Here is a 12,373-nt window from a genome sequence, read left to right on the forward strand (position 1 = left end):
ATTTCTATTCTGGAATTGTTCACAAACGTAATAGCAGCTATCTACATACATATGAAGACACAATCACTGTCTTGAAAAAAAAATCCACAATCTGAAAATATTTAAGATTATGTAGGAATCAGATTCAGATCCACTTTAAACATCATTCTTACTAGATAACTACTGTGTCTGTTAGTGTAGGGCCCAGAGTAAAAAGAAAAGTCCCAGAGCCCAGGCTCCAGCCCTAACCGGAATGTCTACACAGCAAATATGGACCCCGCAGCCTGAGTCAGCTGACCCGGGCCAGCAGTGCGTTTTTTATCCCTGTGTAGACATAGCCTAAGAGGCCACTAGGCCTTCCATAAGATGATGTGAGGTCAGAGGCTGAAGCATAGCTACTTTAAAAAAATATTAAGATCTTTTTGAGCCTTGATCCTGTAAATTCATCCACATTTGTTTATCTTTTTGCACTGTGAGTAGTTCTGTGACTTCAACAGAACTGCTCATAGGGCATAAAGTTAAGCACGTGGGTAAATTTTTGCAGAATCAGGGCCTTAGTTTGTAAAAGTTTAGTGATTTTGTTTGATCTGTTTATAAGTAATCATTTTAGTTTTTTCAATCCAAGATATGATGTGGTGTGCCTGCTTCACCAGCTTCTATAGATAACTTTAAATTCCAATGGCAGACAAGTGTGCTATAAAAAATATGAAGAATATTATTACAGGTGTTTAGATTTTAGAAAGAACTAATCTGAAATATTTAAGAAATACCATATAGGGACAATTGTTTTTCAATTGTTTAATTTCACGTTTTATTTTTCCCCCTACAGAATGCCTGTGTGTTTACGGGAAATGTGATAACAGGATAGGTAGTGATGGAATCTGCCTTGCTGGATCATGCAAAAGTGGATATGCTGGGAAACTCTGTGATAAGCAGATAGTTCCGTGTGGGCCTTTTGTGCAATTCTGTCATGCACATGCAAATTGTCAGCTTAGTAATGGTGCCAGGAGGTAGGTAGTTATATCTAAGTAATATTAGGTGTGCTATAACACTTTCAGAATCAAACTCCAGGACTGGTATTTTTTGTTTCAAGATAACACTTCACACTATTGTACAAACATTAATCTTTATCATAATACTATGAGGTGGTATGTGCATGTTCCTTTCATTTTATAGGGGGAGAAAAGGAGGCAGAAAAGTGAAGGGACCTACCCAAAGCAATGCAGTGAGTCAATTGCAGACCAGGGATTAGATCTCAGTGGTTTGATTCCCAGTTCTGTGCTCATTTCCACACATTATACATAGCTTTTTCAGATCTTAAGATCAATATGTTTGAGCTTGTAAAATTGCAGAAGTAAGAGGGTTACAGTCAAAAGAGTCAAAGTAATTTAGGAACCTAAGTTTAATTTTCAAAAGTGCCTAAATGTCTTAGGAGCCTAAATTCATTAACTTGCAATGAGAAAGGCTAAATACTTGTCACTTTTGAAAATGGGATGTCGGTGCTTTTGAAAATTTTGGGCAGTGTGCTTTTCGGATATTCACCCTTAACCATCTATGTACTTGAAATGGTGTGGTATCTTCAATAAAGCCAAAGCTAATCATTTTAAGCAGCCTGTAATTTGGACAATGTGCTAAAGGAAAAAATTATCAAAAATCAATTCAGCTTAATTTTACAAGTGTCCTATCATGCAAAATGATTTAATCAAACCTTGTTTTTATAGCTGCATCTGCAAACCTGGATATGAGGGAGATGGAACAACCTGCAGTGAAGTAGATCCTTGTGCTAGTTTAGTTCAAGGTGGTTGCAATACCAATGTAAGTATATGATTTCTTACAGAAGGAGTTGCTTAGTTTAGAGGAAATCTAAAGAAAGGCTAGGAATACCAGTAAGAAACATTTGCACATATAAATTCGGAATTTCCAACCAAATTCAAATCCTTCCCATAATTAAAATTCTTGCCCTTACAGTTGCTTTGCTATGAAAATTGCTATGACTTATATAGTCATTGTGCCCAAAGATGGATGCCACACAACTTTTTTAGCGACTTCTGTGACATTCTTAATATAACCCAAAGTAAAATCTTCCTTCAAAGCAGTAGACCCATGGATTGAAATCTCTCTACGCCTCTATGCTCTCCCATTCCATAATGAAGCTAAAGCTATGGCAATGAGGGATCTTTTTCCTCTTTAGAGTTGGCAGAGCAGGATCTACTACAAGGAAGCCCGTAACTAGTTCAAGGGATTAAGTAATGGATTTTAAAACTATTTTCAATGTTTAAATTGTCAGATCAAATTGAGGTCAAGTTATTAGTGACCTAAGGTTATTTCTTATCATCTGATGACTGTTTGGAAGCTTATGTGAAACAAGTTGCTAGTTGCATTATAGTTAGCAGTGCACAGGTAGCCACATAATAACACCCACAGTGGCTGGCATTAATTGGCGTCTTTGCTGATTGCATCAGTTCAGAGGTCGAAGATTTGATTCAGTCAAGAGAGACCTTCACCCCTCCAAGTCAGGGTGAGACACACTGACATGGCATTGCGGGGGAACCTTTCTGCCCACCACGGTCTCCTATGGACAAAGGGGGATGTCAACCTCCAGGGCTGTAAGTCCAGCACAAAAAAAATTCTATGAAAATATTAAAGGGGAAAAAATAGAGTTTGTTCTCTAGTGTCATAGCCAAAGATTCCATCTCCTTTCCAGCATGTCCTTTTCTGAGCTGTCCATTTTAAAATGGTGGTTGGTGTCCATTAAATTTGTTTACTGTGTCATGTCCCTACAGGCAGAATGTATTAAAACAGGCCTTGGAACTCACACATGTGTATGCCAGCCAGGATGGAGTGGGAATGGAAGAGATTGCTCAGAGATCAACAATTGTCTGCTACCAAATTTCAGAGGGTGCCATGACAATGCTACCTGCATATACGTAGGGCCGGGTCAGGTAAGTTTCGCTCATATCTTCCTGCACTACCTCTACCTCATTCTGTTCTGCCCAAGTTTGCTCCCGAACTACTACCTTCTACGTCTTCTCCCACTCCCTCTATGTGCCCTCTTCCATGCAACCCCACCTGGAACAGCCTCCCACATCTTGTGTTCCTCATCTCATAGGAGTAGGGGCAAAAAACTGAAGTGGTTTTCAAATGGAGCTTGATAAATTTATGAAGGGATTTATTATATGATGGGATTGACTGCAATAGCAGGGGACTGGAATCAATGATACAGGAGGCCCCTTCAAATCTGATGGTCTTATGTCCCAAATGAGTACCCTTCTCTCCATTTTAAATCTTGCCTTAAAACTCACTTCTTCTGAAAAAATCTATCAACATTAATTCTCTATTGAAAGGGACTGTACTTTATTCTTTAGTTATTTACAGCTATTCAGGAAAAATTTAAAAAAAAAATCCATCCACAATCCATGAATGCCGATTATCTCTCTAGGATATTTCTAGAGCACATATGTATATAGTTTTTAAATCACTAATTCTTTTAAACATCCATGCAGGACACACTGAGAGACTACCACCCTCCCCATGAATGATGCCAAAAGATCAAACACTTGGGCTCCACCATGTGCTGGGCCTCAACTTACTGGTATTAATGTTGGAAATGCAACAGCATGTTCAGAGTTTCAGCACAAACGCTTTGTGGGTTTAAAGTACAAAGGGACAGATTCTCAGATGGTGTAAATTGGTGTCACACCATTGAATTCAGTGGCGCTATATGGATAAACACCATCTGGAAATCTGATCCATAGTGTTTAGAAGATCTACAATGTTTTAATCGTTTTACTTTATTGCCTTGTTTTGTTTGGAATCGTAGAATGACTGTGAATGTAAGGAAGGATTTCGGGGGAATGGAATTGAATGTGAACCAATAAACTCTTGTTTGGAACAAAATGGAAAGTGCCATCATCTGGTGAGTTAATTATTCTCAGAACAAATATTAAAATAACATTTGTTTTACTGTATGCATCAGTGGATAATATTTCTTCCATGGGTGTGAGAATGAATGGCATTCCACTAGAGCAAACATGTCGCAGCTTCATGTTGTAGGATCTTTAAAGCTCAGTTGAGTGCATAAAAATGTCCTTCAGTGTCAGGTGAAAGGATTGCTGATATCCAAATAGATCCTGAGATCCTTACTAGGTTTTTCCACTGAGATCCATTAAAGTTTCCCTAACTGAAGTCTGAGTGATAATCGAGTAAGGCCCCTACAATTTGGTCTGTTAAGAAGACTGGAAAGTTGATCTCCATGTTCTCTGACATATCTAGACGGTTGGTTTTGTTTTTTTGGAATATCAGCAATACAGCATGAAGATACAGAGACAAATTCTCTGCTGCTGTAAATTGGTGCAGATCCATTGAGTCCCTACACCATAGAACAAGTTATTTTTGGTTACTTACAATAGCTAGTTCAGGGTTCAGTTATCCCATTCACCTTTCAAAGAAGGCAAAAGAAAGGGGGCTTAGTAGTCTCATCATCTGGTCTAACAATACATAGACTCTCAGGAGCCATAGGCTCAAATTTCAGGAGGGCCTGCTCATCCATCCACAGTGCATAAGTTTACTATGATGCAATTTATTCTGTGGGTCTCAAATCAAGGTCCAATTTGCTTTTCCCAGATACAGTAGTTAAAATACTTAATGGCCGCTACAATTTCTTCTCTCCAGACCAGAAGTATCTGCTCAGTCAGGCATTATGGGATTCTTCAAGATGTGTTAGGCTATATTGCATAAAGAGATTTTTTTTTAATTTAGAACTGTTTGGATTATTTATTGCCAATAAATTATCTGATCAATTTAGCCTTTCATTTCCATTCCTAAATTATCTGCAAACAGCTTTGGTGCGCACGATTTTGTAATTCACAATTGTTTGACAGTTTATAGGTTTTTCACTAACCGTTCTCTGAACTTTTCATCATTTGTGGCATGAGACTGATTATCTAAATTGTAAAGTATTTTTTCTTGTATGCTGGATGAAAAGCTTTCTAATATCTTTTATTGGACCAACTTCTGTTGGTGAGCTTGTCTCTCTCACCAACAGAAGTTGGTCCAATAAAAGATATTACCTCACACACCTTGTTTCTTCCATTCATGAAAGCATTTAAGTCCTATTGATTTCAGTGGGACTTAAGAACATGCTTAAGTGCTTTCCAGAATAGGGATACTTTACTGAATGAGGGCCTCAATGAAGGGATTTTCAGCTATTTTAACTTTGCCACATCTCAGCATTGCCTTGTATTATGTGCAAGCATATTATATCAGCAACATCTCTTGAATCCACAGCTCTTTGACAGATTAAATCTTCTCTCCCTCATTTTTTAAAGGCAACTTGTCAGTTTGTGTCATCTGGTGTCTGGGACTGTGTGTGTCCAAAGGGATACGAAGGAAATGGCATCATATGCTATGGAAGTGCAGCAGATGTAAGTAAGATAGTGATCTTTTGTCTAAGGGCAAGTTCAACTGCAGATTCTTTTTGTAATGCTGGCCAGGGAGACAGTAAAGTAACTTCTGAACAACCCTAACAATGTAATGCACAACTGTGCTGACTGCAGACAGCGTGCCTCCTGAGACCCTTGCAAATCCCAGAAATGAGATACTGTGTTTAAAGAGAGAGGCTAGCACTTTCAAAGGGCCTAAGGGAATTGGGCATCTGATTTCATTAAGCCTCTGAAAATGCCAGCATTAGAGCCTAATTTTCACAAAATACAACTGAAGTCATTGAGAGCTGTGGATGCCCCATTTATATGAAAATCTGGTCTTGAAAATTAGTCTCATCTGAACCTGTCAGTTTTGATCAGAGATCGACTTATCATATATAAAATAGGAGAACAAAACAGGTCATTTAGTGAAGGTAAATTTTCAACTATTTAACTGGATAGGAAAAGGAAAGATATGTGTCAATCTTCTCAGCTATTTTATCTTTTCTTTTTAAACTGGCAGCAGTAAGAAGCTGGGATTGGCATTACCATTTATAGCCCAATCTGTTCCCAGTCTCAGCACTGAAATGAACAGAAACCAAATAAACTACTGACTAAGACTCCATTACAGAACATAAAGACATTTACAGCAGGTTTGCCAATGGATTTATAGTATCCGGTTAATTTTGCAGCCTTTCACATTACTTGGAAATGGCAACACACAGCCTGAAAACTCTTCCATTCTCCAGTTGGTGGAAAACAAAATGTCTGTCTAGGGAGATATTACACTCAAGATGAAGGTCTGCAGTAAACATGCTGCCTGGGAATGGGGAATCATAACTGAATAGCAGTATAGTTTTTCTAGGACTACAGTACACTTTGGCTACTAAAACTGTCCCATTTCTGAAAATGACCCTAAAGGATTTCCACTCACTATCAGTACTACAAAAAAGAAAGTTTTAAAAATTGACTTGTCTTTAATTGTTGTTATGTTTATTATAATGGAGCACTAGCTTCACTATAGTTAAGGTTGAGAAGACCATTGTGTGTAAAGAATGACTCTTCTTAGTGCTGTAAAATCTGCACAGTTACATAGATTGCCTTGAAATGTAGTGTGCCCTGTGGGAGTGCAGAGCATGGGTAGTGATCCAAATTTGAGGTCATTTGACCAAGGGATTCCTGAGATACAGCCCCCTGAAATAAACAGCTTTTCTAAATATATAATCTTTTTTTTGCCCAGGCCTGGAGATCAAACATAAGGGTCTCGCTCACTTAAGCGTTACCGTCCAAGCGTGTGTAGCACCAACAAGTCCTTTTGGGGAGCAAAATTCAAAACACTCTTAGTAAGAGTTTGGCTCTCCAGTGAAGCTCTTGAGTAAGGGTCAAACACCAAACAAATCACACTGAGCATGTGCAAAAAAAGGAGGCTAAGAGGCTTTGTAGGTGGAAAGCTTTCTCTGTAGCTGGATAGTTCAAGGCGATAAGCAGTAAGCCTTTTGTCCTGAACTCACCCAGCTAATGACAGTTCCAGCCCCTGCCTAGGGCAGAAAGGCATATAAAAAAAATCTACCCCCCTTTGGGAGGGAGGCATTTTGCAGGAATACATTTAAAGTATGTTTGTAACAAAACAAAAGTTAGATGTAAGAATGCTTACTGTCAGGAGGGGCATTTTAGGGGGTGGAGGAGTGGGGGTATAGGAGTGAGGGTTTTGGGGCTATATCAAGGGGAGCAGGGATAAATGGGGATAGGGGAGGGACACTGGGAAAGGGACATGGGGGTGAGTGGCAGGTGGACTGGAGGAGAATAGGGAGAGCTCCAGATAGTGTGTGCCCAGATCTTGGGGCTCCTACACCGTCAGAGAAGTCTGAGTCCCCCTCCCTGCCCCTCTCATGTAAGTTGGAATATGGGGGCCTTGCCTCTGTGGGAGTGTCTGAGCCCTGCTCTCAGTCTCTTTATAATGAGCAACCACAGCTCCCACTGCAATCTGAGATGACCTAAAATGTCAATCCTGGGTGACAATACATGGAGATGCAGGGTTTCAATACAGAATTGTGTGGATTATGTCAAACAGAAGGGCACTGGGCTTTTCTTGTCATGGGTATTATCAATAGTGAGGTGGGATAGAAGAGCAGTCTGTGGATTTAATGATGAGTGGGGGAAAGTATAGATTTAGATAGTAACCTGTGTGCACGTGTAAAGGGGTTGTAAAAGGGTCTGAGGCGGCTGTTAAATTTTGCCAGTGGTATTTTGTTGGAGTAGGCTCCATGTCTGAGTGTAGAGCAAGTGCAGGGAGTGCCTGTGCATTACAGCGAACAGTCAGAGTATGAGAAAGTACATTATGGGTGATATGGGGGCAACACTCAAAGAAGACAGAGTTAAGGTTACATGGTGTGGCAGGGTCGAACCAGATGGCTATAGGAGAGTAATAGAAGGCAGATATATTAGCCCCAGGCTTAGTAGGTCCCTTTTCCCTGGGTAAGGTAACAGGGAAGGTTCCAAAACAATCAGGAACCTTCTGGAGACAATTAAGGCAGGCTAATCAGGGCACCTGGGTTTTAAAAAGGAGCTCACTTCAGTTTGTGGTGTGCGTGTGAGGAGCTGGGAGCAAGAGGCACTAGGAGCTGATAGTGAGAACGCGGACTGTTGGAGGACTGAGGTGTACAAGCATTATCAGACACTAGGAGGAAGGTCCTATGGTGAGGATAAAGAAGGTGTTGGGAGGAGGCCATGGGGAAGTAGCCCAGGGAGTTGTAGCTGTCACACAGCTGTTCCAGGAGGCACTCTAGACAGCTGCATTCCACAGGGCTCTGGGCTGGAACCCAGAGTAGAGGGCGGGCCCGGGTTCCCTCCAAATCCTCCCAACTCCTGGTCAGACACAGGAGGAGTCAACCTGGACCATGAATTCAGAAAAACGGCCAAACTGAGGGCTGCTGTGAAGCTCCAAAGCGAGCAAATCCGTCAATAAGCGCAAGACCCACCAAGGTAGAGCAGGAACTTTGTCACAATGGGCAAACAACCTTAATTCAGTATTTCTTTGTTTCCACAAGTCTGAGTTTTTCTGAACTTAACATTCTGGAAGGGCACAGACTATCACCAGGCAACATTAACTCTGTGTTAATGACTTTATCATTTAATTTATATTGCGATAGTGCCTAGGTGTCCCAGTCATGGTCCGTGACCCCATCGTGCTAGGTGGTGTACATACAGCACAAAAACAAAGAATTCTCTTTTGATTTATTTGGGATTTAGTTAAGACAAGATTTGTACTTGAATATTTAGAGATAAAATGTTTAGCCCAAAGTTAGACACCTATACATTAAATGATAAAGTCATTGACACATGCATATTTAAGCATTAGGTGGCCTGATTTTCAGAGGAGTTGAGCTTTCACAACTCCCACTGAAACCAAAGTGTACCATAGTACTAGGAAAATGTTACTGTTTGATTGCTGATGATACAACTGCCACTGTCCTCATTCTGTATGCCTACTGAACCCCTGCATCTCCATGTAATAGCACCCAGGACAGACATTCTGTGTCACCACAGATTGCAATAGCAGCTGTAGGTAGGTGCTCATTACCTCTGAAACTCAGACCACTTATATAGGTCTTATGAATAACCACTGTATTCATTCTTCTCTTTATTGGATCAGGAGTTGTCTGCTCTGTCAGAGGCAGCTGGATTTAACCAGTGGGTTAATGTGAGTATACTTTTGTTTGAGGAAAATACTATCCTTTTAATATATAGAAACGTGGCTCTCTAGTGATGTTCCCATCAAATAATATAGTCCAAGATCTGTACTGACATGAACAGGTGAATATGTGTACTTCGGGGCAGAATCTGGTCATCTAATTCTTCTGCACTGAGGCCAAATTCCAGCTCCAATCTCAATAGACGCAGAAGCTCCACTGGCAGAGGAACCAATACCAGTTCTGGTATATGGGGTGGGAGGCTGCATACAGAGCTCAGCTCTATGGGCATGCAGATGACATCAGATTTCACCACAGAGCAGGTCCTCCTATCTGCCCCTTGGTGAGAAGGCTGCACAAGGTCTGTGGCACCCATGGCTGCTGTAGCCTCCACAGCAAAGGGGATGGGAGAAGAATTCTTTCTCCTGCATATTTGCACAGTGCTGGATGGCATGAAAATCCTAAACTGTGTGTGGTCATCATTCTGACTGTCAGAGCAAGTGAGGAGGAACCCACCATCTGCACTGACTTGATTGAACCATAGAAAATGAATGAGCAGATAAATCACAGTAGAATGTCTGACTGTATAGTAGGGTTAGAAACACCTGTTTGAACAAAATGAGAAGTGTTCCAAACAAACGGATTCATATTTGCCAGATCACTCCTGTAATGTGACACTTCCAACTCCAAAGAGCTTACAGTCTAAATATAAGACAAGAGACAATTGGTCGATACAACAAATAGATGGAGCAAGCACAGGGTAACAGACAGACCCTTAGGAACAGTATGACAAGCAGCAGTCATAACACGCCAGCTGCCTAACCATTGTCACATTTAGTGTAGCCATCATGGCCGAGAGGACTTGGAGGATAATGTGGCTAATTGTAAAATAGTTATCTGGCTGCCTGCTTGATTCAGGTTCTCAAACAGCAGCATATTCCATTGGCAATTTTACAGACAGAAAACAACAAAACCAGAGCGGAAATAAGTACATGTAGTCATGTATTAGGAGTCAAGTATTATGAAAGTGCTGCTAGGTTTGCACAAAACTTGTCAGGTGGTAGAGGGGAGAAAGAGAAGAGTGAACACACTATGCGGGGAGCAGACCACAAAGCCTATTGAAATAGGGATATGGACATTCCTGCTTTACTTCAGAGAAACTCCACCTCTTAAAATTAAAGAACTGTAGTGTTAAAAAATATATTCTTCTATAGCAGGAGGTTCTCAAACATCATTGTACTGTGACCCCCGAGACCCGCCTCCATGCAGGGGGGCCAAAGCCGAAGCCCAAGCGCTTCACCTTCAGCCTCAAGCGGGGGTCCTGTAACCCGAGCCCTGCCACCCAGGGCAGAAGCCAAAGTCCGAGCCCCGCCACTCAGGGTGGAAGTCCTTGGGCTTTGTCCCCAGGTGATGGGGCTCAGCCTTCAGCCCCCGGCCTCAGCAAGTCTAACACGAGGCCTGGCGACCCCATTAAAACAGGATCGCAACCCACTTTGGGGTCCCGACCCACAGTTTGAGAACTGGTGTTCTATAGTGTCGCATTCCCCACTTGTCTATTAGAAGAGACAGTGCAACTTCCATGATTTTAACATCTCAGGTGAGTAGCAAGTTCTATTCTTTATATTTGTGTGATGCTCCTTCTCCCATTACATAGATATTGTTCATGGCGCTGTTGTAGTTATAATCACAGCTATCTAAATAACCTACCAAAAATACTTTAAATCAATTATATGTATTGTCTTAATTATCTCCTATCAAAATCCCTAGCCTCCCCCATTCCCTTCAGTCTTTCCTCCACGCCACACCCATGGTCACATACCACCTAATATTTATTTTTTTCAGTTCCATTGTCTTGAAACACAAGCCAAGTATTCTGTTAAAGGATAAGAAGTACAGGGTTCTTGAAGTAGGTTTGTCCTCAGATTTTACTCCAACACAGTAAGAATCCTAGCCATCTAGAAGTGGTTAACAAGACACCAGTTGTCATCGGTCTTTACTCATATCCTTTTCAGTTGCAAAATAGTTTCATAAAAAGCAGGAACTGGCAAATCAAAGCACAGTGACTATCCGAGCTTGTACAAATCAGATCTTGGCCCTTAGATACTTATTGCTAGCTGTGCATATTGCACAGAAAGAGACTGTGGGCCTGATCCAAAGCCATAAGAATCAGTAGGAATCTTTCTACTGACTTCAGTGGGCCTTGAATCAGGCCCTATGGTTGCCTGAGCTATGTTCCTATGCTGATGTTTTGGTGGTAGGGGAAAACCTCTCTCTGGATCAAATGGTGTTTGATAAGACAAGCAAACAGGGAGGTCTTTTTCTGGGCATATTTTTAACTTCATACTCTAGCAGGAATGTTCATGTTTATACATTTTCATACCTGCATGCTGTTTTTTCCTACAGACTAGGAAGGAAGAGGGAGATTGTTATTGTTAGCTCTATTTTTAAATACTTGGGAGGCCCTCGGATGCTTGTGGCAATGGTGACTTGAAAGATGACACTAGCAGATACAATTCCCAGCTATTTCAAGGGACTGGTTTCTGCACAATTCTCCTTTCTTGACACTGAAATGACAAAAGTGATGAAGGAGCACTAGGAAGAGCCCATGGCCAGTCTCCAGGCAGCACACAAGCTAGGGCAAGGCAAAACCTGAACCTCTTGCTCCATGGAAATTTACAAGAGTGAAATTAGCAAATTTTGATGGTGCTGATGGTATTTTGTTTTGTTTTATGAGAAAGAGGTTATACTGAGGTTAATCCTCTTAATCTCTCCTCCCCAGTTTCTTCCACAGCCTAAGATCCAACACTGCTAAATGAAACACGAGTTAGCATACTCAAACATTAGCAGCCTACAGCCCTATGTTAAAACTGGGATTGTCAACAGCACCTGAAGGGAATTAGGCTCCCAAATCCTATTGAAATTCATTGAGAGTTAGATGCATAACTCCCTTATGGTTCTTGGAAAAATCTCTGCTTAAATGTACAGTCTTTCAAATAAAGGAAAGGAGTACTTGTGGCACCTTCACGAAAGCTTATGCTCAAATAAACTGGTTAGTCTCTAAGGTGCCACAAGTACTCCTTTTCTTTTTGCGAATACAGACTAACACGGCTGTTACTCTGAAACCAGTCTTTCACATGTGAATCTTGTATTAGGCAGATTACCTATTTCATGGCTATTAACTCTATTCATCCTGTTTCTTAAATACTTCTGCCTACCCTTCATGGGTACTTCAGTTGCAACTATTATCAAGCAGCAGTAGTAACCAAAATATTTTTTAATTCAAAT

General features: G+C 41.0%; 1 protein-coding gene across 2 annotated transcripts in view; it reads left to right on the forward strand.

Moving 5' to 3' along the window:
* STAB2 (stabilin 2) overlaps nt 1-12,373 on the forward strand; it is a 135,214-nt gene that overhangs the window by 52,453 nt on the left and 70,388 nt on the right. For both annotated transcript variants that reach the window (XM_075123184.1, XM_075123185.1), the window contains exons 23-28: nt 809-989; nt 1,701-1,794; nt 2,763-2,921; nt 3,800-3,895; nt 5,307-5,402; nt 9,052-9,099. In XM_075123184.1, coding sequence (XP_074979285.1) covers nt 809-989; nt 1,701-1,794; nt 2,763-2,921; nt 3,800-3,895; nt 5,307-5,402; nt 9,052-9,099 — 674 coding nt within the window. The remainder of the gene's footprint in view (nt 1-808; nt 990-1,700; nt 1,795-2,762; nt 2,922-3,799; nt 3,896-5,306; nt 5,403-9,051; nt 9,100-12,373) is intronic.

This window comes from Caretta caretta, chromosome 1 (assembly GCF_965140235.1).
Source record: "Caretta caretta isolate rCarCar2 chromosome 1, rCarCar1.hap1, whole genome shotgun sequence".
NCBI lineage: Eukaryota > Metazoa > Chordata > Testudines > Cheloniidae > Caretta > Caretta caretta.